Genomic DNA, 26,094 nt, shown 5'->3' with positions numbered 1-26,094 from the left:
GTGCAAGCCCCTCCCCTGCTCCCGGCACTTTCCACACCTTCCCTTGCGTCACGCCACTGGCCACCTGCAATAACCTCTTCTTAATTCAGTGCATGTTCTTTTATTCCCTGCGCCACTTAGCGCTGCTGTCCGTGCCAGCCCCGCAGGACGTGCTCGGCCATTGTTTTGCTGAGTGGAGGATGAAATAGCACTTTTCCCTCTGCAGCTGTCTTGCTCCCCTTTTCTTGCTCCCATACAGAGCAAGGGTCTGGCTGGCCAGGCGCGGGGTGCCCGCCCCTTGCTCACCTGCTGCGGCCCAGGTCCATCTTGCACGGATCCAGCTCCATGTACTTCTTCTCCTCGAACACTCGGTTAATCACCGGCTTCAGGACCTCATGCAGGTAGGGCATGCCCACGAGCTGGGGGCAAAGGCACCACACAGGTCAGGGCCGAGGGTGAGGCCAGGTGTGCCCGTGAGCTGGGAGCAGGAGCACCACCCAGGGAGAGACGCCAGGGTGTGCCCGAGCACTGGGGTGGCGGGTCACTGCCGGGGTGCAAGTCAGGACAAGGCCAGTCCCCAGCACCCCAGCTTGGCGCCCCAGTGTTGCCTGAGGCCAGACAAGCTCCAGGGCCTGGAAGTCCAGAGAAGCAGTGGGAAGGACTCCCCCAAAGGAAGCGTCTGCCGGGCCCACCGCCACTTCCCTACTCACCTTCATAAACTGCTCCATTGACTTGGAGGCCAGGGAGTTCGAACGGAAGAGGGTGTTGGGGTCGGCTGGGAGGACAGAAGAAAGTGTTCGCTGCGATTTGACAGAGGAGGGGGGAGGGGGTGTGGTGCTGGATCCACTTCTCCCCACCCAGCGTGATTCTTCCAGCCTCAGGAAGCCAGGAGACCTGCAACCTCAAGTCTTTTCACAGTAGAGGCCCAGAGTGGTTAAGGGAGCTACCTGAGGTCACACGGCTCACAAGTAGCCAAACCAGGGCCTGACCTCAAGACTGAGTTCCCAGCCAGGTAGCGTTTCGTCCATGGGGACTCGCCCACCCACCGCACCCTCCCCCCGCACAGATGCTTGAGTCCCTGCCCTCTGCCTGAAACCATTTCTCCATTTCTCCCCACTTCTGCAGACCCATCCCTGGGGAGTGAGGTCTGGGGTCATGCAGGAGATGCTAGCAACTCACTGGTCCGTGCCACCTCACGCCGGGTGAGATAGTCCAGAAAGGGCAGGGTGAGGCCCTGGCCGAGAAAGAGCTTCACCAGCTTGGTGGCGAGGTCCTGGCGGCAGTCCCCCAAGGTCAGCTCCTCCAGCACTGCCAGGGGGCTCACAGCATCCTCCTGGATGAGGACAGGAGGTAGGAGAGGTGGCCTGGGGCCCTGGGACCCTAAAGCAGGGCTCCCCAAGGCAGGGGAGGCCATGATCCAGACACCCACACATCCAATGGTATCACCCGTCGCACACACCCACCTCTGCTGGCCCCAGCACGGACTCCGTGAGCAGCGCCCTGAGCGGCTGGTAGTACTGGGAGGGCAGGACTTGGTCCTCACTGAGACGCACCTTCAGCCGCAGGGCACCCAGGTTCCCCCTGGCGGGTCAGACCCCAGATGAAGAGCGTGAGTATGTATGGGCCCATGCAGATCTCCAAGGAACAGAGCATGAATGTTTGCAACATAAGATAGGTGTGGACAGGTGTGGACAGGTATGGGCAGGTGTGGACAGGTATGGCCAGAATGAACAGGTGCGTTCAGATGTTGACAGGTTTAAATGGAAATGGACAAGTGTAGACAGTGTAAAGCAGATGTGACCAGTGCGGAAAGACACAGCCGGGGTAAACAGACATGTGCAGGAACGGGCAGTGTGGACAGGTGTGGGAGCGGCGAGCTTGCCAACAAGTGTCAGCCAGCGTTACCTGCCGTGTTAGCACATGAATAAGGTGAGCGAGTTTGGAATCTGTAAAACCACACCGTGCGGTGGCACGTGGTAGCTTGCAGGCTAAGGGGAGCGCCCATGAGGACCTGCCCCCCAGGGGAAGACTGTACCCCACGGGCTCTAGCCTGACCTCCTCCCTCTGCACCCACATTTACCTTGAATCCTCCTCGGCTCTGGGGAAGGGCAGGAGGCGGAACCAGCCACTGGGGGGATTCTGCTGCAGGACCTGCGGGGAAAACTCCACCTGTGGGGAGCCGGGGGACACACAGCCTCAGCTGAGCCCTGCCCTGCTGGGCCGGGAGCTCAGACTGTCCAGGCACGGAAGAGTGGCAGAGGCCACCAGGCACCACGCATCCTCCCCCCCATGCCATGGCCACGATGGGATGCCACTCCCCCATCCCAAATTCTTAGCTCCTACGGGAGCACTGAGGACCTCCAAGGTTCATGGAGGTCGTAGCCTTTGTCACTGCTTTGTCCCTTTTGACAGCTGTATTGTATTCCACTGTCTGGATCGACACATTGTGTTTATTCATCTGTCGGGCATTTGGGTTGTTTCCTCTTTGGGCTATTATGGACGATGCTGCTGTGAACATACATGTAAATTTTTTCATATGAGCATTTTCACTTCTCTTGGGTACAAACCAGGGAGTGGAATGGCTGAGTCAAGTGGAAACCATTTGAGAAACTGCTAGGCTGTTTTCCAAAGCGGCCATTTTGCATCCCCAGCAGCCGTGAATAACCAAGCCTCCCTCTTTGTGCTCTAATCGTGCCTCATTTTAAAACAGTCAGCCCGAGTATACATCCGCTGCTGCTGAGAAACAGGAACAATCACACCTATTTTACCGATGGGGAAATTGAGGCTCCAAGAGAAAGCTCTTGAGCCCAGCACTTCCAGGAATAGGAGCTGAGGGAGTCTCTAGATTTGGAAAGACCATCACCCACATCCTGGCTCTGCCGCTTCTTAATGGCAGAGCCTTGGGAAAGCCACTTCCCCTCCTGAACCTGTTCACCTGTCTATAAAATGGAGCGAACAGCCCCACCCTCAAAGGGCGTCCACAAGGGTCATGTAAATGAGGCCAAGCTGGAGAAGTGCTCAGCTCATGGGCGTCCCGCCCCGGGCACTCTCATCCAAAAAGAAGAATCCAGGGCCTCCCCTGGTGGCGCAGGCGGTGGCGCACGGCACTGTGAAGCCTCTGCAGCGCGGGTTCGATCTGGGCTGGCCGGCAAGAACCCACCATGACGCGGCAGACCTCTCCTGTCTCGCCTGCTGCTCCCCTCAGCAGTGTGTTTCTGCTCCCCACTCTGTCTCCAGTGAATCCTCTCAACCCCCCCACCTTTGGCCTGCACCCCAGTTCTTTCATGCATAAATGACTAAAATAAATCTTTAAAAAATAATAAAATCAAAAAGAAGAATCCAGGTTTACCCCGTGACCTGAGGCAGGCTCCTGCGCCCTCGAGAGCCTCAGTGGCCGCAATGCACCCATGGGAGATGACACCCTCCCCTCGCCTGGCCGAGGGGCCTGACGAGGAAACCTCACATCCAGCTTCTAAGGTGGTGCCACCATCCCCCACTTGGAGGCAGCGGGAGCCAGAGGGGACGTGGGGACGCGCTCACCATGCCCAGGAAGTCGTTCTTGCCCACCATGTCCCAGTCCCAGAGCTCCACGCGCAGTGGACCCGCGCCGCCCGGCGCCTCCCGCAGCTCCAGCACCTCGTCCCAGTGTGGGAAGCGGGTCTTCTTGATGGTCTGGGGGAAAAGGGAAAGAGAGTGAGCGATGTTGGGGACCCCTACCCCTGGGCCCCCCGCTGCCCCACAGCTCTACTCCCGGCCACTCACCGAAGTGTCCAAGCTCTGGTTGCCCCAAAAGACACGGGCAAACGGGTCCGATGTGCCCGAGAGGTCGCGGGGGGCCAGGTCCCTAGAGACAGGGGAGGAAAGGAGTAGGGGGACACTGGACTCTCAAGGACCAAGACCCAAGGGGGCGAGGGTCATCCACTCGAATGATGCTGGTTCCCAAAGCAATGAACTCCACTGGGGGGGCCAGCAAGGGGTGCCCCTCCCCTCCCCATGCCCACGCAGACCCAATATCTTCCTTTTGACAAACTTCCCTGTGAGGAGCCACCCTGTTCTCCAGATAAGGAGACTGAGGCCGAGAAAGGTCAACCCTGCATCACAAAGACAGCAGATGAAGGTGCAGTGAGGGGGGGGGGTCCTTGGGTTCCCTGTAACCCCTGGATGGGACACAGGAAGCCTGGCTCTTCATTCATTGGTTGGGTGACGCGGAAGTCACCTCAAATCCCCGAGCCTCAGCTTCCTCATGTGGAAAACGGGAGTAGTAACAGACCAACCTCGCAGAGCCAAGCGTCAAATGAGACGATATGTGCAAATGGCTGAACAGAGCAGCCGGTGAGTGCTCGGCTCATTCATTCATTCATTCAACAAACACTCATGTCTACTCCCTGTCTAAGTAAAGGCATGCAGGGAGCCCCTGCCTCCGGTTGTCATGACAACCCAGAAGTCTTACTCCAATTAGCCCACATTTCCCTCCTTCCTGAGGTCCCCCAAATCCAGGGACACCTCCCCTAGGGATGCTTACTTCCTTCTCCTGCTCCTCTCCCACCCCTGCTGGCATCCAAAACCTTCTTTGGTTTCCTAGGAGTCAACCCAGTTGCTAAGCGACAGCAATCAGTTCCTCTCCTGCTTAAAAGGATCCAGCATAGCCTTGTGGCTGGGGAGAAGCTCATGAGGAGCCCCTGTCCCTTTTGCTGAGTCCTTTCACCTGTCCCCTGTTTCCCTGGGACTCCTTCATGTAGACTCCAGGAAGCCCCAGCTGAAGTCAAGACTGGGGGACAGAAATCTGGAAGTGGTGGGAGAAGCACAGAGAGGGTAAGAAAGAGTTTTAAGGTCACACAGCAAGCTGGAAAAAGAGGTCCTCTGCCTAAAAATGATGGTCAGAGAAGTAAGGTATGACAAAATGGCGGAAAGTCAAGATGGGAAATGAGCAGGAAAGAAGAGATGAAGTATTTAAGGGAGCAGAAGGATGAGGGAGCTGAGGAAATGAGGATTGCAGAGTGATAATCAGACAGGAGAGAAGAGCAACATCTCTCTCCAGGAGCAGGTGCCCCTGGAGGGTTATTTTTTCTGGCCCTGCATCTGACTTCCTTCTGATGTTTCTTTGGAGTAGGACGTACCACACACACCCCACTCCCACTGAGTCATGAGTCCACCTGACTCAGGTCATGACCCTCCCCCACTCCAGGAATGGCATGTGGATCCAGTCTGACCAAGTAGTCAACACAGTTGGTTCAGAGATGGACATGTGCCCCAGACTGAGCCAGTAAGAGTTGGTCCCAGAACATTGGTTAGAAATGGTAAGAGACAGAAATTCTTTTTCAGTTGGAGCTGCCATGTAGGCAGGATAGCACCCTGAGCCTGCTGGGGCCATTTTGCCTCCAACTGGGGAAAGATCACCTGAGAATAAAGCTAGCAAAATAGACAGCCAAGGAATCTATTTCAATAGATTTCTGATGTCACTGTTTGAGCACCTAGATCCAGCCATACCTGAAACCACTGTCATTCATATGAACCAATCTACTTGAGCCCGTGTTAACTGGGTATCCACTAGCTATAATTTGATTGCTACTTCTCCATACTCATCTGTCTGGCCATCCTGAGTGTGGTTTTTGGTTGCTTGTCACTGGGGACCTCACAAGAATTTTACTTGTGCTTTGCCCTCCCTCCCCACTGCCTGAATTTGCAAATGGATGAGTTTGAACTGTTTGCCTACAAGGAATTCTGGTGGTGAATCCAGAAGTGCCTCAGGAGTGAGGAGGCCCCTATGGCCAAGGCAGCTGGGGGTACCCAGATGATTCCTGCTTACTCAGACCACCCTCCACACCACCCTCAGGCTGACATACCTGGCCTGAAGCACATGGCAGCGAAGGCAACGGCCCCGCCCATCCTCCAGCATCTGCACAGACAGACAGATCTCACCCTGCACCTCTGCATCTGGGTCCACACGGCTCAGGTTGATCCAGCTATCAATTCCTGGAGGGCACAGGTGCCAACATTTAAACACCTACCATATACTAGGTGTTGTGTTAGCTTGAAAATTCAGTTAACATTAAAAATGTATTAAGTTTTATGCTAACTTTTCATGGTAGGCTTCTGAGGTAAGTACTAATAATTATCCCCATTTCCAAATGAGAAAAATGAGGCACGGCCAGGGAAGAAATTTGCCCAGTAAATGGCAGAAAAAGGATTTGAACACAGGGAGTCCAGTTTCAGGGTCAATGCCTCTAACCACATGCTATCACCCCCCTCACCTGACACCCTGATATATAAAATAGTCCATCACTTAGGCCCTCCAATCTCTCCCCCCGCCCTTTTAAGGACTATGTCCTTGATCTTCTGCAATTTCACCACACTGTGTCCACATAAGGATATTTGTTTATCCTTCTTAATACAGAAATACAGGTTGTGTTTCTATTTATGGAATCATGTCCTTTCTTGAGTTTTGAAAAATTCCCAGTTATCAATTTTTTAAAGCATTTCCTCTTCCCAATACTTATTATTTTGTCTCTCCAATTTTTCCTATTCTCTCCTTCCAGGGCACCAGTTAAATGGCCGTAAGACCTTATCAATTTTATTGTACATCTCTAAACTTCTGTTTCATATGTTCCTTCTTTTAAGTCTGAATAATTTCTTCAGATCTCTCCTCCAGTTCACTAATTCGCACTTCAGCTCTGCTAAATGGCATGCTGTTGATCTCAGCTACTTAGTTTTCAATTTCGACAAGAATACTTTGTATCTGTAAGTGTTTGATTTGGTCATTTTCCAGGTCTGTCTATTTTTTTAACACATAGCTTTAACTCATTCTGGTTATTTCTGGCTCTTTCGAAAAACTACTTCTTTTATTTATTTTAACTATTTCATTCTTTTTTGAAAATCCTATGTTTATTGCCATGCTATTTACAATAGCCAAGACATGGAAACAACCCAAATGCCCCAAAATAAACGAATGGTATATTTACACAATGGAATATTACTCAGCGATCAAAACCGACAAATTCATGACATTTGTGGCAACATGGGTGGAGCTGCAAGGGATTATGCTAGCCAAAATAAGTCAGGAGGAAAAAGATAAATATCAGATGGTCTCACTTATATGCGGAATATAGAGAAGCCAAACAAAAAGTCAAGAAAAAGTAAAAACTTGCAAGCCGACCATAGGCCTGAGGTTTACAGCAAGGGAGGGGTAGGGAGGGGAGTCAAAACAGAGGAGGGATGAACACAAGGGACTATGGTGATGGTTCCCTGGTGGCAAGGTGGTTAGGGAACTATGAGGACTACAATGATGTAAGAAAAAATATTTAATAATAAAAAAATCTGTATAATACAATTACAAAATCTAACATCTTTGTGGGTCTAAATCTGATTGATGGTTATTGTTTCTGCTCATGGTGGCTGGTTTCCTTGTGTGTGTGGTTACCTTTGTGAAGTCAGGTTTGTTTAATCTTACTCCGTGGGGAATATATTGCTAATAGGAGAATGTGTACCCCTAGGGAGGAGTTGGGGTGCTTATTCTGGGACCCTTTGAGAGGCTTAGCCTAATGAGGTATTCTCAGGTTCAGTGATACCTCCCCAGCCCCTGCACCAAGACAGTCTCTCTCGGTGAACTGTAAAATGGATATTAACACTCTTCTCAGGGAAATCCTTCCTCATTTCTGGCAGGGTGGTGCTCACCTGTTAGGTTTGAGTTCATGATTGTTGGGTGGAGGGAAGAATATTGAGGGAATTTCCTTAACTACAGCAACTTTAACCATGTATTAGAAATTCCATCTAATTCAGGATCTTTCTCATGGCAAGAAGACTTCATAAGGATCTAGTCCCCCTGCTGCTGGCAAGGGAGGTTCTCTCTTAATCTCCTCTTTTATCCCCAAGTCCAGGATGCCTGATTATTCCAACAGATTCCTGATTAATCTCCCGCATCTACTCCTGTCCACTGTGATCCAGTATCCACAAGGGTCTTCTGAAAATTCATCTAATCTCCCTGTAGGGTAAGGAAAAATATCAGGCTTTTCTGCCCTCCCGCCATCAGGATAGATGAGGGAACCCTGTGATCCTGAATGCATGCCTGATGGCGGGCACCTGAAGTGGGTACACCTGGGCTAAGACTGGGCTTTTTAAGGGCGGCGTTACGGGGACACCAATAGAAGCCAAGAAGCCGAAAAAGAAGCCGATGAGAGAAGCCAAGAAGCAGAAGCAGAGAACGCCAGAGAGCCCAGAGAGAGTGAGGATTTGCTGGGGGCCGGGAGGATTGCCAGCCTCCTGGCCCCCCAGCACCCCTGCCTGCCATATGCCTGGTGAACCCCAATAAAAGACCTGCAAAAGCCACTGAGGACTCTGACTCCTCCTTTACCTGGTCTGCATGGGATCAGAAAACCTGCACTGTGCCCATTCCTGTCCCTACACTCCCCAATAATATGGCTCCAGTCTCTTCACTGTTTTGCTAAGGAACAATCAGTGGCTCCCCAGTGCTTCCAGAACAAAGTCCAGATTCTGCCCCGACATCTACAACCCTATCTAGTCAACCCCTACCAAGTGCTTCATCTGGATTGGCCCACGGCTGACCCAGGAAGAGAATCCATTTGGGCACGCCTTCAAGGATCAGTTCACCCTCCTCCCTCCAGGAGACCTTCCTTGGCCACACTAGTCCTCACTGCCCTCTTCTCATCCACTGTCATGCCAGTGACATTCCACACACCTCCATCCCCACATTTCTGTCCTCTTTAAAGAAAAATAGAAAGGAGCTGAATGGCGTTAGTAAAAACAATTAAAAATAGAAAGAAGGCACATGATCAGTTTCCTTCTTTGCTTGCTCTCTCCTGTGTGAGTATGTTTTGCTTTTCCATCTAGTCCATAAGCTCCTTGAAGCAGGGCCTCCAACTTCACTTAATCCATCCCTGTGGGTGGATGTTTGAGGTGTTTTGGGTACAGTCCAGACAGGTTAAGAATACAGACCTCAGAGGCAGGCACAGTTGGGCTTGACTCTTCAGCTTCTAAAAAGGACAAGTCACCTTACCTCTCCCAGCCTCACTTCCCATGAGCAGTAAATTTGATGTCATCCTAGTACACACTTCACTTGGGATTGGGAAGACCAAATGCAAAGCCCCGTAGCATCACACCTGGCACTTAGTGAGCCCTCACCAAATGGAAGTGATAGTTACAATGATTAGCACGTAGTAGGTTTTCAACAAATTCCCACTGATGAAGAAATATATTATTTAGTAGATGCTGTGGAGACAATAAATAGCTATCTACACAAAAAGTTCAATCCCTACTCCATGTCTTGTATCTGGAAAAATTGCAAAAATATCAAAGACTTAAATGTCTTAACTCCTTGTACCACCAGGGAGACCCATCAAAGACTTAAATGTAAAAAAAAAAAAAAAAAAAAAAGCCTATTTAATTGCTAGAAGGAATCGTGAAAAAAAAATTGTCTTGCCCTTAGAATTGGGAAGGTCTTTAGGTGTCACATAAAATCAAGAGCCAAAATAATTAAATACATAAAGATGAAGTTAACTACAGAAAAATAAGCAAATGCATACATGCAGACATGATAAGCAACTTCAAAATATAAGTGAGAAAGGGAGAAAAATAAATATTTGCAGTTTATATAGCAAAGGTAATTTCTCTAACATGTAAAGAGCTTTTACAAATCAATAAAAAGACCCCAAAAAGGGAGGGGGGAATGTATATAGAATATAAATAGACAACAGACAAAAAAGGTATGAAATAACTCTTAATTATATGAACTAAATCTCACTCAGAGAGAAATACAAAGTGACCTATACCTATCAGATCAAGATCAAACAGTTTAGTAATGTGGGTCAACTGTTACCTCCTTCGTGGAGGACGTTCTTGCAGTAACTATCAAGTGTGCTAATCTGGGTACTCTGTGATCCCGGAAAACCACCTCTAGGAATTTATTGGACAGATTGATATAACTTGCATGTGTGTAAAAGCACAATCACATAAGTGCAGCATTGTTCAAACTAGAAAAAGTTGCAAACAAACCCAGGTGCCCACCATTAGGGAACTCGCCAAATAACTGGTGGTGCATCCACACAATGGAGGGCCATGAAGTATGACAGAGATCAAAGAACATGGAAACAGTTAGGGCACCAAGATGGAAAGCGCTGCAAGATCTGTGGTGAAATAAAAAACAAAACAAAACAGGGAACAGAAAGGCACATGCAACAGGCTGTTGTTCCTGCAGGTGGATAAAAGCACATGTCGTTGCCAGGCTAAGAGCTCACGTTCTGGGGTGACAGCATCTCGGTTCAAATCCTGGTGGCTCCACTGAATAATTGCATAATCCTGGACAGGTCATTGAACCCCGTAGCCCCAGTGTGCTCACCCACAGAGTGAGCATAACAAGAGCACCTTCCCCATGGGGTTATTAGAATACGTGAGCTGATACACATAAATGTTCACCATAGCAACACTATATAAAGTGTTTGCACTATCACTGTTGTTATTTGCTTGCTCAAGTCTGAAGTGTCTCTAGAAAAATAAACAGACAACCTAGGGGCAAGTATGAAGCAGCTGGGGGAAGCGGAAGCCGGTGCCTCTGGAACGAGGCAGATGAATTAACTGCTCAATAAATGAACTAATAAAAATAAAAAACGGGGCCTCCCTGGTGGCGCAGGTGGTTGAGCACAGCACCTTGAAGCTGTCTGCAGCCTCTGCAGCGCGGGTTCCATCCCTGCTGGCCAGGGAGATTCCCACATGGCGCGGCAGACCTCTCCTGTCTTCCCGCTGCTCCCCTCAGCAGTGTACTTCAGTCAGTCTGCCTGTTCTGTCCCCCGCTCTGTCTCTAGTGAATCCTCTCATCCCCCACACCTCTGGCCTGTACCCCAGTTCTTGTATGAATGAATAAATCAATCTTTAGGAAAAAAATTATAATGAGGGCCTCCCCGGTGGCACAGCGGTTGAGCACTGGGTTGCGAAGCTGCCCGCAGCCTCTGCAGCACTGGTTCGTTCCCCAGCTGCTCCCCGGCCACCGGAGGAGGGTCCCACATGGCGCGCAGACCTCTCCTGCCGCCCGCTGCTCCCCTCAGCAGTGTACTTCGGTCCTTCTGCCTGCTCTGCTCCCCGCTCTGGCTCTGGTGAATTCTCTCTCGCTCCCGTGCTTCTGACTGTACCCAGTGCTTGTATAAATAAATAAATAAGTAATCTTTTTAAAAAAATGAAAATTGAAAATGAAAACCACCACCCAAGCTGGGGCTCTGGGTCCCCCATGTGCCTCCTGCACGCCACACCCCACCTCCACCCGCTTGGGAGCTGGCGCCCCTCACCCACCTCTGGGGTCTGCGGTAATTGCCTCCCTGCTCAGCGAGATCTTGCCGATGACGTCATCGTGCCTGCAGGAGGTGGGCAGGTGAGGCAGCAGGTGAGCGTGCAAGTCCGGGTGCTCTGGCCCCCCGTGGAGTAGGGGGGCAGGCATCCGGGGCTGGCTGGGCGCAGGCCTTTCCCCACCTCCCCTCAGGTGCCCGGGCTGGGGTCCTCAGCACACACACCCCACCGTATCCTGGTCCAGCACGTAGAGGGTCAGATGGTGGAAGCCCAGCTCCAGGTGCACCGTGTACTCCTCCCCCCAGAAGGGACTCAGGCTCCGCCAGACGGTTGCCGTCCTGCAGAAGGGGGGACGGGGGTGGGGGGCTGAGGCCACACAGGCGGGTGACAGACACACCCAGATGCAGACACACACACACCCAGAGGCCCCCATCAAGCATGGCGACACACACAAGCAGGAACAGGAAATCCACACTGAGAGCACATACAGCCAGGGACACCCCCCCCCCCAGGAACCCGGGACACAGACACACAAGTACCTTGACACTTATACAACCAGGACACAGACACACACAGGGGCCTCCATGCTCCCTCTTCCTGAGGGAGACACCCCAAGACAGGGACACTCACAGACCCACCAGGGAAAGCCGAGACACAGAGACACTGTCACCAATGCACAGGCACCCTCAGAAGCTTCTAGAAACACACACCTATGTTTTTGTATATCTGGTCATGTGCAGACACACACTGGGAAACAGGCATGTCCACACAGACTGAAAAATGCCTGGAACACGGTGACACACAGGAAGACCCAGGGACACTCACGTACACAAACGGCTGATATGCACGTGCGTGCACACACATAGAGAGTAACTGACAGCACACACGACTCCTTTCATTCATTCATTCACTCCATAAACACACCCCAACTATGTGCTGAACCTGCCGGCTGCGGGGAATCCAAGAGGAAGTCCCCCTCAGCAGATGTGCCCGGTGGGAGAAGTCCACCCTGGGGTGGGTCAGGCGCCCCTGTGGGGGCAGGGGCGGGGTAAGAGGGGAGAGGGGAGGCTTCTAGCAGGGCCTGCCAAGGCAAAGCGGGGGAGGCTGAGGGCAGGTGTTCCCGATGGCTGCAACAGCCTGTGTCCAGGCCTGGAGCAGGGAGAAGTTGGGGAGGTTGAGGAGCAGGAAAGCGCTGGGTGGGGAGGGGGCATGTGAGGGGACCATGAGGTCAGCAGGGGTCAGAGCTCCCAGTGAGTTGGGGTGAGTTAGGGGCCAGGACAAGCCCAGAATCAGGGTCTCCATCCGGACACCCTGCAGAGGCACCTCCTGTTACCCACAGGAAACAAAGCACCTGCTCTGCCCGGAGAAGACACACCCAAGTAGGTGGCTGCAAAATTTGGTTCGCACACCAGCTACTCTTCCTCTTTCCTTTCACCACGCTCCTCCCCAGCAAAGAGCGTGCGCACACACACCCCCATGCACACACGCTGTCCTCTCCAGCCAGCCCAGGACGCACCCCCAGATTTCTTACCAAACACCACGACCTCCCACCCCAGCCTCTCCCCACTGGAAGCCCCAACAGATTCCCCAACCCCCAAGATGCTCCGAGCCCAGACAGGGGGAGACGGCAGCCTGGGGTCACACAGAAAATGAACCTGCAGGTTGGGGGCAGCATTTCAGACATGGTGGGGGCAGCACGGGCACAGGAGACAATCGGGAGGGAGGGAGGCGGTGGGAATGCTGCAGGCTGACCCTCCCCCAGGCGGGCTCCCGGCGCCCAGCCCCCAGCCCATCTGGACCAGAACCATCACTGGGAGGATCCGCCATCACGCCGTCGCCATGGGAACAAGGCTTTAGCTGCCCGCCCACTAGCCCCCTCCGGCCTGCGGGGGCTGAGAGCTGTCCCTGGGTCTGTGGGGGCGGGAGCCAAGTGCGGCCAGCCCAGGGTGCCCCCCCGGAGACTCAAACACCAAACATCCTCATATGTGTTCATGAGTCTCTGTGGGCCCAAATAAGCAGTTACGGGGGCACACGCATGTTCAGGGTAGCCCATGTGCATACACACACACACACACACACACACACACACACGCTCCCCTGGTACACGTGGTGAGTCCGGGGGCCTGCACACCCACAGGGACATGCACATATGGTCACAGCCACTCACACAGCCTCCCAGCACCCCTAAGCACACTCACAAGCAGACCTAGTCTGCACAGTGCGCGCACACGCGCACACACACACACACACACACACACACACACACACACCGGTGCCCGCAGCACCCAGCAGGCCTGGAGGCAGCCAGCCCAGCCAAGCGTGAGATGCCTGCCCCCGGGGAGGCCACTGTGGGTGGCACGGGCTGGCAGCCGCTGAGTCAGCCACAGGGACATCAGGGGGCACTAGGTAGGGCTGGATGGGAGAGGCGCACAGCCCGGCCGTCCCTCCCCAGAGAGGCCAGGACACAGCGCCCGGCTAGGACCACAAGTCCACCCTCAGGACAGCCCCCCCACAGCTCCTCTCGAGCCTGGACTCCCCAGGCCTCGAAGGAGCCCCTCCCCTTCCGTTGGCCGCCCCCTCCTCACCTGGCCACCACCTCGTCGTCCACTTTCATTATGCAGTAGGGGTCACTGCTCCCTGACCTGCGGAAGGAGGAGGTTTGGGAGGGAGTTGGGAGGGCAGCCGTGGGTGGGGGTCATTATACAAATCAGAGCAACTGAGGCCCAGAGATGGGAGGGGACGTGCCGGGGTCCCGGGGCAAGCCCAGCTCAGCAGGCTGTGGGGGACCAGCAGGGAGTGTCCCGGCTGCAGGCCTGACCCACCACACTTTGGGCGTCTGTCCAGAAACAGAACCTGGAGGCAGGAAGCTCAGTCCTGGCCCCAAGGGGCTTGGCAGGAGCAAGCAGAGCACGCATGGGGGTCACTCTGGCTTTGTACTGTTTAGCACTCGCCACTCTCTCTGGGCCTCAGTTTCTCTGCTTGTGAACTGGGCAGAAACCCCCACCGCAGTGGGAGACTAGACCTCAAAACTCAGCCAAGAGGGGCGAGGAGCTGCATCCCCTTCAGCGGCCAAGTGCCTACAGCTCCATCCCCCACTTCCTGAAAAGAGCCCCTCTCAAGCCCCGGCTGGCGGCTAGACCCCCTTCCTCTGTCCCTGGCACGGGCCTCCCGGTCTTACACCCATCTCAGCCCAGCCTCAGGGCATTTGCACTCGCTGTTGTAGCTGCCTGAGACACTCTGTCCCTCCCCGTGTTATTACTGGCTTCCTCCTGTCATTCCACCGTCAGCGTGAAAGTCACCCTCCGCGAGGAGGTCCTGACTAGCGCATGCTCAGTCCTCTGAGCACCCCGAATGCTCCCAGTTTCCCCCTGTGTTTAACATGTCTTCCCCGGTAAGCTCCTTGGTGAAGGAACGGAATCCCCCACTGCCCCCCGAATCTGGCAGTCAAGATCCGTGTCGATGGGGCTCAGCACACATGCTCTTACCCGGTGCCACCTCCGTCCCAGCTCACCTCCCTCCCAGTGCCCCCAGCACCCCCGCCCCCACCTCTCCCCACCACCCCCTCTCAATTCAACTTCTCACCAACCACAAAAGCCTCGGAGCCTCCAGGAAGGGGGTCGTCGGCGCCGCAGCTGACTCCAGCCTGAGGCTTGTCTGTGGGATGAGCCCTCCCTTGTGCCTCAGTTTCCACTCTGGATCCCCCCCTCCATCCCCTGTGTCTGCTGCTCTGATGCCTCCATTTTCCCCTTGGGCTCCACTCCCCAGCACTTCAGACCGTGGTGTCCTGCATCCCCACGCTACCGCCTGGATGCCCCTCTGAGCCTCCTCTTCTAGTGTCCTCTTCAGTTTCCCCTTAGGGAGCCACCCCAAACCCTTTGGGTAACCCTGGGGCTTCGGTTTCCCCCTCCAGACCATACCCCCCCCCGATGCCTGTGGCTGGGCACCCCCCTTCATAGTCTCATTTCTCTCTCTGAATTCTCTGTCCCTGTGCTTTTAGGTCAACCGCCCATCTTCAGTATCCCCAACTGCAGATGTGGGGGCGGTTGGCTGGGATCCCATCAGCCAAGGGCGGGAGAGACACCCTCTCCTGCTGCCCCTGCCTGACCCCCTGGCCCCTCCAGGGAGCCACACTCAGCACATTGGCGCTGGGCTCTGACGCACAAGCGCCTTATCAGGCTCCTATCAGGTAGGGGCGGCAGTGGCAGGGGGTGGGGGGCAGGTGGGGCGGGGTGGGGGGGTGGCCCCTGCACATGCTTGATCTCGCCGGGCCTGTGGCCTCTCCCACGGCCCCTGCCCCAACTCAAGCATGGGAGAGCAGGTCCTCTGGTCATCGCCTGCCCAGTCTGGGCTTTGCATGGGAGCACCAGGGTTCAAGCCCGGTGGTGTGACCTTGGGCAGGTGGCTCTGCCTCTCTGGCTTCAGTTTTCCCATCTGTGGAAGGGAACTGCTCCTAGAACCATGTCAAGCGGTGAGCGCAGGCCCTGGCCCATAGTCAGCCGTCAGTGACTTACAGCTGCTATTATTACTAACAGCAACAACTCTAAAGCGGTTGGCTGCCGCCACTGAGCCCGGTCAAAAGCCCCTCCAACCCGGCAAGGCATCAGGAGGACTGTGGGTCCTTTTCTTTAGGAGAGGGGAGAGAACACACACCGCGTGAGAGCCCTCAAAGAAGAGAGCCAACTGCTAGGGAAACTGAGGCAGGGTGGCTGGCTCCCCAGCTGGGCTTTCACCCTCGCACTCACACGTGGTCCACCTCCGAGCTCACCCAGGCTGGGGATGGACGAGGAGGAGGGTGGCCAAGAGACACGGGAGCCAGGCAAGACTCAACGCCCTCCTAGGAGAGGGGTGTCCGGGCCCAGGGGCACAGCTGCCAGTCCCTCAGGGCCTCACCCAGGACCCAGGGCCGGGCAGTGACACGGAAACAGGGTTTCCAGAAGGATCCCAATCAAGCCTCCAGCAGCTGCCGGGACAGTGCACTCCTTGCCCCGAACTCTCACCCTGGGGGCTCTGAGAGGCCATCGCAGCAGAGGGAGCCGGGGCTCGCCAGCGCGGGTGCTGCCGGAGCACCGTAAACCCTCCGCTTTCAGTCTAGGTGCATGGTTGCAGGGACCTGATGAGGTGGGGGGGGGGTTTCACTGCCCTGAGCAGCTCCCCCAGCCCAGCTGCAGCGTTGTGGGGTGGGGGGGCTCATGACATCAAAGGCAGGATACTCCGCACACTCCTCGCTGGAGCCCACGGTGGGGGGAGAGGCAATGCTAAGCCCAACCTCAACCTGAGCAGAGGCTCAGTCTGTTCCTGCTCACCTGGGCCCAGGGGAAACCCTAACAGGTTCTCCACCCTCACGGCTGCAGGGGGCGTGGAGACTCCTGTCCAGAGTTCCCAGTGCCCAGACGGGAAATCGTACCCCACGAGGACCAGGTTCAAGGTCACGCAGCTGATGTTCTGCCAAGGATCCCATACCTGCCCCAGGTGCTGATGCCCTCAGAGCCCCTGTGGGCTCTAGGCCAAGCAGAAGGACCCCTCCCACCATCCTGCAGAGTCAGCAACTGCTGACTCAGCGTTGGGGAGGTTGTGGGGGGGGGACACAGCAAGGACCTGTACCCAGGGGTGCCCAAGGCTTCTCTGGTAACAGCTCACCTGGCTGAGGAGGGGGCTGCTGGGGGCAGTGGGCTCTTCAAGAAGCTCAGAGTCCAGGGAACACCCAAACTGGGGAGCTCAAGTTCTAGGTCAACAGAATCTTGGTCTCCCCTTGGGCTGATGGGTGCACAGTTAAATGCCAGCTGCACACAGAGAGATGCTGAGGCTACCGGGATACCCCTGGCCCTGGGTGTTGGGGGTTCCTACTGGGGTTCTCTTGACAGGCACCCACACAGGCCTGAATAAACCCCACCTCCAACACCTGCCAGGACTAAGAAAAGCCCTCCCCCATCACAGCCCCTCCCCAGCTCTGACACAATCCCCCCCTCCAAGGCCAGCTTCAGCCCCGGAGGACCCCTTTGGGCACCTCCCAGGAACAAAGACCTCCCCCTGGGCGCCCCCTCCCACCAGGGCAGCGGTGGACTTGGGGCCTCTCTCCCGTGAAGACGGATCTGCTCCAGCGGCGGATCTTGAATGAGCCCCCCCAGCCCACTTCATCCTCAGGGAATGGGAGACCCGCGCCCATCCCACCCGGCTCCCCCTCGCTCGCCCCGGGGGTACTCACACGTCCTTAGCCGGCAGCGCCCGGGCCTCCACCACGCGGACATTCAGGGAGCTGCTCTTGGCCATGGCGCCCGGCCCCAAACTTTCGGAACAGGAGGGCGCCCCGGCTCCGAGGCTGGACCGCAGGGCGGGGGGACCTCTACATGTCACCAGCTGCGAGCCCCGCGCCCTGCCCGGCGTCCCGGCTCCGGCCCCAGACGCGGGTCGCTGGGCTGGAGGTTTCCGAAGGAGGCGAAAGGAGGTGTCCGGGCAGGGGGTGCGCGCTCGGGCTCCACAGGTAGGAGCGCGCGGAGCGGGCAGAGCGCGCCGGGGACGCAGCCACCCTCGCTCCCGCCTGGAGGTCCCGGTGGGCGGGCGGGGCGGGCCGGGGCGGGAGGGACGGCCCAGGGCCCTCCCCACAATCCCGCCTCCCGGGGGGTCCCCCGCCCCCCGCCCGGGGCCGCCTCGCGCGCCCCTGCCGGCACCCCAACCTCGCGCGCGGGAGCGCCCGGCCGCGGGGACCCGGGCGCGGCTGGGACGGCCGGCCGGGGGCGGCCCCGGCCAGGCTGGGCGTGGCCGCTGGCGCCGGGTGAGTTGGCACCGGGCTCGGCGTGTCACCTGCCGGCGCTTCTCCAACACCTGCGCGCGCTCCGGCGCTCCCGCCCGTCCCGGGCGCGGTCTCCCGGGGGCCGGAGGGGCGTCGCTGGAGGGTCCCGCACCCCCGGGGGGCTGCTCCGCTTGAAGGGAGGGGCCCCGAACATCCCCTTCCACCTCCTTTTGGTTTCCAATTCAACCCAGACTGTGCGCGCGGCGGCGCCCACGTCACGGGCTGGCACTGCGGGGGAGGAAGCCGGGCGCGGGGGCGGGGAAGGCGGGGAGACAGCAGCACCCCGAGATCCGTCATCCGCAGGGCCTGAGCACCCCCTGCGCGCCGCCCGGATCGTCGCCCTCATGGTCACAGGCTCAGTGCTACATAGTATTGGGGCGCTATCCCCATCTGGTGGATACAGAAACTGAGGCCAGAGCAGCCTGATGGCTGGAGGAGGCCTCGCAGCCAAGCGCGGGCTCCCCTTCCTGGGGGGAAGCTCGGCTCTGCGCTGGTAGCTGTGTGGCACGGGCCAGTCGCTTACCCTCTCTGGGCCTCTGTTCTCCTCTGTTCGGTGGGAATAACTAGAATCTCACAGGGTTGTGTGAGACCAGGTGAGCTAACCTGGATACCAGGGAGCAGATACAGGTCTCTGGACAGTGACAGGCATGTAAGAAGCTTTCAAAACCGGTTTGATATGATTTGTGTCCTTCAAGGCATAGCTCAAATGTCCCTTCTCCCAGGAAGTCTTTCAGGATGCCCTCCTAGCCCAGGCAAAGGGTTTTTTCTCCTTTTTCTCTGCTCCTGCAGCTCCAGGTTTGTACATTTTATTTTTATTTTAAATGAGATAATGTGACCGGAAGGAAGATACTTACAGGGAAGATACTTACGTGTGCTGTTTCTCCTCTTAGGCTCCTTGTTTACCTACCTATGAGTTCTTAGAAGGGCTGGTGCCTTGCCTGACTCACCCTGGTCAGCCCGGGTCAGCACCAATGGGAAGGCCCCTGCCGGATGAGCAGGGGACCAACACCCAGACTGGCAGGACAGGGAGGGCCCAACCCAGGGTTAAGCCCATGATCTGCTTCCCAGTATCCCTCGACTTCCCACCCAGCACCCAGCCAGGCTGGGGAAAGATCCAGAACCCTGGAATTCTCTCCCCGACTCATCCCTACCTGGTGAGTCTTCCAGTTTCCAAAGAATGGGCCTCGGTTACCCCATCTGGGAAATAGGTCTAGCAGAACTGGCCCCAAGACTTAGCAGTACTATGGGCTCCTTCAGGGGGAATTGAGGGGTGATTCAGCATTGGATCCAGAACAGCGGTAACTCCAAAGGAAAAAAGTCCCCTCTAGTCAGCCCAGATTCTTGCTAGATCAGTCACCCTGATCCACCTGGATTTCTACAGCTGTCCAGGCCTCTCCCCTCCCCCCAACGCACCTGGATGGAGCTTTTGACTGGACTTTTTCTTCTGAGATCCTACAGAGACCTCAAATAGGCTATCCAGTCTCCCAGAGTCCCTTAATGGAATCCGGGGGGAGTGGGGGACCAGTCCGCAGGCCACCTGGGATGCCAGCCAAGCAGCCACCTAGCCTTCTCAGCCAATCTTCTGGAGCTGAGCAGGAAGTCACATTCCCAGACAGCCCTTCCCAGGCCCCCGGGGAGGTACAGAGGTTGTTGACTTTGCCAGCCAAGCCTCAAGGGAGCCAGGTCTGTCACCTGTCCAATATCCGGTGTCTGACCCCACAATTCACACAAGGCTGTGATCATAGTCCCCAAACTTTCCAAATGCCTTGGCCGCTTCCTGTTGTTCTGAGAAGTTTTGACCTGAAACTGGCAAAAGGTATAGGTCTCCCAGGACAACCCCCATCAAAGGGGGAAGGTGACCCAGTGAGGAGTACGACAGGCTGGCCACCAGCTAGAAGGGAGGCTTGTGGGGCCTGGGCTCTCATGGGGGAGGGCTCTCACCCTTGCCTGGGGTTGTGAGAATTAACCAGAACAGTCTGTGAGGCACGGACATCATTCCTGGCACATAGTAGGTGCTCATGAATGGTTTGCTCCTTCTCCTCTCACTTACTCTGAGCTCCTTAAAGATCATCTTGGGCCTCCCCGGTGGCGCAGCGGTTGAGGGCTGGGCTGCGAAGCTGCCCGAAAGCCTCTGCTGGTTCGATCCCCGGCCACCGGGGGGAGTATCCCACATGGCACGCAGACCTCTCTTGCCACCCGCTGCTCCCCTCAGCAGTGTACTTCGTCAGTCTGCCTGCTCTGCTCTCCCCTCTGGCTCTGGTGAATTCTCTCACCCTCCCGCACTTCTGACTATACCTAGTGCTTGTATAAATAAATAAATAAATCTTAAAAAAAAAAAAAAAGATCATCTTGCTGACTTCCTGCATGGTCTAACAGCCATGGGATGCACACAGCAGGTGTTTTATAAGTGGGAGGGGATGTTGACCTCAGAGTTTAAAAGCAGAGGTTTTAGAATCCAGCCAACCTGAGACTGAATCCTGGCACATACACTTACTGTTGGGTAATCCTGGGCAAGTGAATTATCCCATCTGTGCCTCCGTTACCACCTCTGTAAACTGGGGATAATAATAGCACCCACCTCATAAGATGGGTGTGAGAATGGGATGCAATAAATATTAGGCACTGGCAGACTGGCACAGCAAGCACTCAGTAAGTGTAGTGGCCATCACAAGACACCCCAGACCTACCATTGGGCCTGACGCTGAACCCCACTGGCAGGTTTAGCCCTGAGACTGGGTCCTGAGGACCGGCGTGGAGTGCCAGGCCCAGCCCTGAATTCCAGGCATGGATGAAATGATCACACGTCAGCGGCCAGTGCCGCTCCGGATTGCTGAGCTGGAGGAATCCGGGAGTTCACATCCCCACTGAGAAATCTGATAGGGAGATTTTAAGATCGGGCCCCACTGACCAAGATTGGTTGTGTCCCTCTTTCTTCAGAGAAGCCTGGTCCTGGGGCCTGGGGGAGCTCACAAGCCCAGAGTCGAGTCTGCTTCTGCAGGCTCCCAAGAGCCCGTCGTGCCCTTTCCAGCTCCCTGCCCAGCAGTGTCCCTGGGGAACTTGAAATCAACTGCGGTGGGAAAATTAAACTCTGGGAATTGGCGAGCATTACAAATCGGGGTTGGGGTCATCAGTTAACAGCACACCTCTGGACCAGGGGCTCCCTGGCCACATAGCCCTCTGACCCACTCCTGAATTCAACGCTCTTTGCCCTCTCGGTTCCTTCCCTCTGGAAAGTCTATTTCTTTTTTTTTTTTTTAAGATTTATTTATTTATGCATACAAGAGCCAGGGTACAGGCTAGCGGTGCAGGGGGTGAGAGGATCCACCAGAGGCAGAGTGGGGAACAGAAGTACACTGCTGAGGCGAGCAGCGGGCAAGACAGGAGAGGTCTGCATTGCCACGTGGGTTGCTCCCTGGCCGGCCAGGGATCGAACTCGTGCTGCAGAGGCTGCGGATTTCTTCATAGTGCGGTACTTAACCCCTTGCACCACCAGGGAGGCCCGAAAGTCTGTTTCTTTTCCCATCTATTTACTTGTTTGAGTCCTACTGATACAATTAAATAAAGATGGTGAGGGGAGGGGTGCAGTGAAATAGCTAATGAAAAGGATGCTCACAAAAACTAGGTACAGGTAGGAAAAAATGCCAAAAAAAAAAAAAAAAAAAGATGGGAAAAACACCATATGCTAATACAACCGTATGTACACATGACCTGCTATCATAGCATATTATGCATGGGTTTTTTTATGCAGCAGCTATGTATTGGGCACCTACTGTGTACCAGTCAGTGGGCATCCAGTGAAGTATAACACACCCCAGCCTGCTCTTATGGGGCTTTCAGTAGGTGGGGAAACAGACGTAAGTAACGCGCAGTTAAAGAACATATTCTCAGAGGTAGGAAGTGACAGGAAGACGGGAAAGCGGGCATGGGGAGAGCTGGAGCTGGAAAGCTTTCTCAGACACAACGTGATGTGATTCTCCTCAAATCAGAAAATAATCCGCGCTTCCTCTGGCCTCCTGAAGTACCGCTGCCCGCGCCCTCCCAGCCTCCCAGAAGCCCTGGAAGACAGCTGGGCAGACAAAGACAGCCCCCACCCCCCCACCCGCCCCGTGGCACTGCCTGGTGACCTTGGGCTCTTGTTCTCTTGTTTTGTGGTGATTTACATGCTCGTCTTATCTCCTAAATGTCAGGGACAATGTCTGATTCATGCCGCCCTCCCACACTGCTTGGCACATAAGACAGATTCAAAACACACTCTCGGGTTAAATAGAATCCAGTTCCCCGAGAGGGCTGGGAGCCGGCCTCGCTCTTGTGATAAGTCGAATTACTTCTGACTTCCCTTCTCCCGCTGGTGCCTAGGACAGCAGCTTAATCACAGCGACTTCTCATCTCCCCAATACATCTCTGCCCCCAAACCAGAGGTGAGCACCAGCTCATTCCTCAGACTGGTGGGTTTAGACCTCAGTTTCCCCTGCTGGAAAGGAAGAGGCAACAACATCCCTTCAGGGGCCAAGACTGGGGCAAAGCAGACAGGTCTGGCCCAGGTTGGGACTAGGGAGCATGTTCTTTGTCTCGGGGAACACAAAGCCCTATTTGTACCGCTGGGCACGATTCTGGGCAGGGAGCCACGTGGGACAGGAGGCAGCGGTGGGAGGATCGGGCAGGATTTCCAAAAACCCCCTCTTGCAGGCTGGCTGCCGAGGAAGCAGGACCTGATAAGTCCCCTCCTCCTGTGGCCTGCAAACAAGGCGTCCATCTGTTTGTCCACACCCCTACTTCCTCCTTCCTCAGCCTTACTCCCCCAGACGCCCCACCTCCCGCCCCACCTGGGAATGGAGAAGTAGGAAAAGGGAAGTCGCCAGAGTGTGCAACGTGGAGAGAGTGGATATTTCCAGACCTGTGGGTTTGTGGCCAGGGGCAAGCCTACCTGAGATGTATGCCCGGCTGATCTCAGCAGTTTCAGGGTGTGGGGACTGAGATAGGCAGAGACTGGGCCCTCTGCCTCAGCAGCATGGCAGAGGGTCCGAGAGCAGCACCCCCATTTAACACAGGAACACTGAGTCCTGCGGGTGGGCTGGCTGGCCACAACTTTCTGGAGACCAGTGCTGGTGTAGAACTTCCCAGCCGTGAGTAGCTCCAGGGCAGGGCTGGGTTGAGTTCTCACCATGTAAAGAAACCCCAGGGCCCATCATTTCTCAGCCTGTGTCCACAGAAGAGTCACTTAACTCCCCTGGGCCTCGGTTTCCTCCTCTTCAAGTTGCAGCAAGGAGAACTTTGACCCCATGCAGTCCTGACCTACCCCATGATACTTGAACACTGCACAACCTACAAACCTTTGTTCTCTTCTTGGAAGAGAGGCCTCAGGGCCTTTGCACATGCTGTTCCCACTACTTGGAATACTGCTCTGCTCGCCCCTCCTCATCTTTTGGATGTAGACTCACATGTCTCTTCCTCAGAAAGGCATCTCTCCCCCATCCTTGCTTCCCAAACCTTTCCTCCTATCAGCATGGAATGACATTTACAGGGTTATGCGATTTCTCTGGTTTTCCCTTTAGCCTGCAAACCTGGGTCTTCAGCATCTAGATTAGCACCTGGCACATAATAAGTGCTCAATAAATACTTGCAAGAAAGATCCCTGGGTTAGCAACTAAGAGGAGAAAGATGCACACCAGCTTCAAAATGATGGTATCTCTGGGGAGGAGACCTAATGGCTTGACGATATCTGGAGCAGTGTGGTTAAGAGGGTAGGAACTGGGCCTCCCCGGTGGCGCAGCGGTTGAGCGCTGGGTTGCGAAGCTGCCCGCAGTCTCTGCAGCGCCGGTTCGCTCCCCGGCCGCCTGGAGAGGGTCCCACATGGCGTGCAGACCTCTCCTGCTGTCCGCAGCTTCTCCTCAGCAGTGTACTTCGTCACTCTGCCTGTTCTACTCTCTGCTCTGTCTCTGGTGAATTCTCTCACCCTCCCGTGCTTCTGACTGTACCCAGTGTTTGTATAAATAAATAAATAAATAAATCTTAAAAAAAAATAAATATTTAAAAAAAAAAGAGGGTAGGAACTACATCCAGATGGCCTAAGTTCAAATTCCCCTTAGACTTGACACCAAAAACACAATCCATAAAGGGAAAAGTGGTAAGTTGGACTCACCAAAATGTAAAACTTTGCTCTGCCAAAGGCCATATAAAGAGGATTAAAAAGTAAGCTACAGGGCCTCCCCTGGTGGCGCAGCAGTTGAGTGCTGGGCTGCGAGGCTGCCCGCGGCCTCTGCAGCGTCGGTTCCTTCCCCAGCCGCTGGCGAGGGTCCCACACACACACACACACACAAAGGAAGCTACAGAATGGGAGAAAATATCCCACCGAGGACTATCTGGAATATCTAGATATAGATCTAGAGTATAGTGATATGTATTCTCAAAACCCAGCAGTTTAAAAACAATCCAATTAGAACATAGGCAACATAGATTACCGAACAGGATCTGCAGGTGGCAAATAAGCCTTTGCAAAGCTGGTCATCATCATCAGCCCTTAGAGAAATGCAAAGCAAAATCACAGCGAGAGAGAGCTCACAGCACACCTATCAGAACAGCTACAACAAAAGAACAATGAAGATAACAAGGAACTGGATCCCTCAGACTTTGCTGGTGGGACTGTAGAATGGTACATTCTGGAAAAGAATATGGCAGTTTTTTTAAAAAAACTAAACACATCCTTACCATGTGGCCCATCAAGTCTCTTGGATATTTATCTCAGAGATATAAAACTTATTTTCAGAGCAAAGTGAGCCTTCATAGTGGCTTTATTCGTAATAATCCAAATCTAGAAATAGCCCAAATATTCTGACACCTAAGTGGTGAAACAAACTGTGGTATGTCCATGTCATAAAAATAAACTGTGGTATGTCCATGTCGTGGGCTGCTACACAGTAACCCAAAAAATGAGCCCCAGAGACATGGCAGACGCCGAGTGAACCATGCCGATCTCAGTGGTTGTACACTGTATTGCTCCAGTGGTCTAACAACCTGGCAAAACTATGCAGAGGGGAAAGAACCCAAAGGTTGCCCTGGGTGAGGGAGGCAGGAGGAAGGGCGGTGGCTGTGGCCTTGGCAGCCCAAGGGTTCCTTGTGATCGGTGTTCTGTGTCTTGACTTGTGTTCCCAGGAATCTACTTGTGATAAAAGTGCATAGAGCTAAACACACACACGAGTGCATATAAAACTGAAATGTGAGTAAGGTCAGCGGATGGTTATCAGTGCCAATTTCCTGCTTGTGAGGTTGGCTGTCGTGCAAGACGCTGCCAGGGGCGTAGCATGGGGACAGTGTGGGGTCATACAGTATGACACCCCAGCCTGCTAGGTGGCAGTATTATTTCTTCAACTGCCCGTGAATCTACCATTACCTCTAAACAAAAAGCAACCCACACAACGACACATCTATTACAATGAACTTTTTCCTTCTTGTTAGTGTTTGCTTTTTAGAACGACTTTAAAAAATCAAACAGGCTGACGATACCAACCATCGGTGAGGATATGGAGCAATCAGAACTCACCTATGTCGCTGGTGTGAATATAAACATAGTACAGCCACTTTGAAGAACAGCGTGCACACTGTTTTAGACAAACATCCACCCGCTTTATGACCCAGCAATCCTACTCCTCCATGTTTACACCCAGCTTATGTTCACATAAAACTCCGCGCGTGAATTCCAGCTCTGCTTACTGAGGCCAGAGCCTGTTGAAGGTGGATGGACACACCGGAGTATGTGACATCGCCACGCAAAAGACCAACTGATGAGACGCGAGACAGCAGTGAGAGTCACATGCATGGTGCTAGGTGGCAAAGTCAGAGAGCGATCAGTGATTGCCAGGGTAGGGGTGGAGGAAAGGGTGGATTTCACTGGGACACGAGGACTTTTGCGGGAGAGGCCTATGTTCTCCACCCCGTGACGGCGGTCACACCACGTGATGCATTTGCCAAAACCCGTAGAACCGTAGGTGATTAAAAAAAGGAATTTTACTTCATGTAAAGTATACCTCGGTCCTCTAAAAACTGAT

The 26,094-nt window shown here is 54.6% G+C and overlaps 1 protein-coding gene across 2 annotated transcripts in view; it reads right to left on the bottom strand.

Annotated features, from left to right (window-relative positions):
* RASAL1 (RAS protein activator like 1) overlaps positions 1–17,779 on the bottom strand; it is a 28,285-nt gene extending 10,506 nt beyond the window's left edge. Inside the window, exons 1-12 of one of the 2 annotated variants that reach the window (XM_037511125.1) lie at positions 17,468–17,779; positions 13,851–13,907; positions 11,490–11,603; positions 11,272–11,333; positions 5,823–5,952; positions 3,742–3,823; positions 3,520–3,651; positions 2,060–2,148; positions 1,443–1,560; positions 1,159–1,312; positions 690–754; positions 286–398 (exon numbers count right to left, since the gene is read on the bottom strand). In XM_037511125.1, the coding sequence (XP_037367022.1) occupies positions 286–398; positions 690–754; positions 1,159–1,312; positions 1,443–1,560; positions 2,060–2,148; positions 3,520–3,651; positions 3,742–3,823; positions 5,823–5,952; positions 11,272–11,333; positions 11,490–11,603; positions 13,851–13,907; positions 17,468–17,532 (1,181 nt within the window). In that variant the 5' untranslated portion in view covers positions 17,533–17,779. The remainder of the gene's footprint in view (positions 1–285; positions 399–689; positions 755–1,158; positions 1,313–1,442; positions 1,561–2,059; positions 2,149–3,519; positions 3,652–3,741; positions 3,824–5,822; positions 5,953–11,271; positions 11,334–11,489; positions 11,604–13,850; positions 13,908–17,467) is intronic. The other variant, XM_037511126.2, reaches the window with a different exon arrangement.
* Positions 17,780–26,094: the final 8,315 nt, after the last annotated feature.

This window comes from Talpa occidentalis, unplaced genomic scaffold (assembly GCF_014898055.3).
Source record: "Talpa occidentalis isolate TD23 unplaced genomic scaffold, MPIMG_talOcc4v2.1 talOcc4.14, whole genome shotgun sequence".
Taxonomy (NCBI): Eukaryota; Metazoa; Chordata; class Mammalia; order Eulipotyphla; family Talpidae; genus Talpa; species Talpa occidentalis.
Note: the sequence above shows the minus strand (reverse complement) of the source record. Positions and strands in the feature narration are given on the sequence as shown.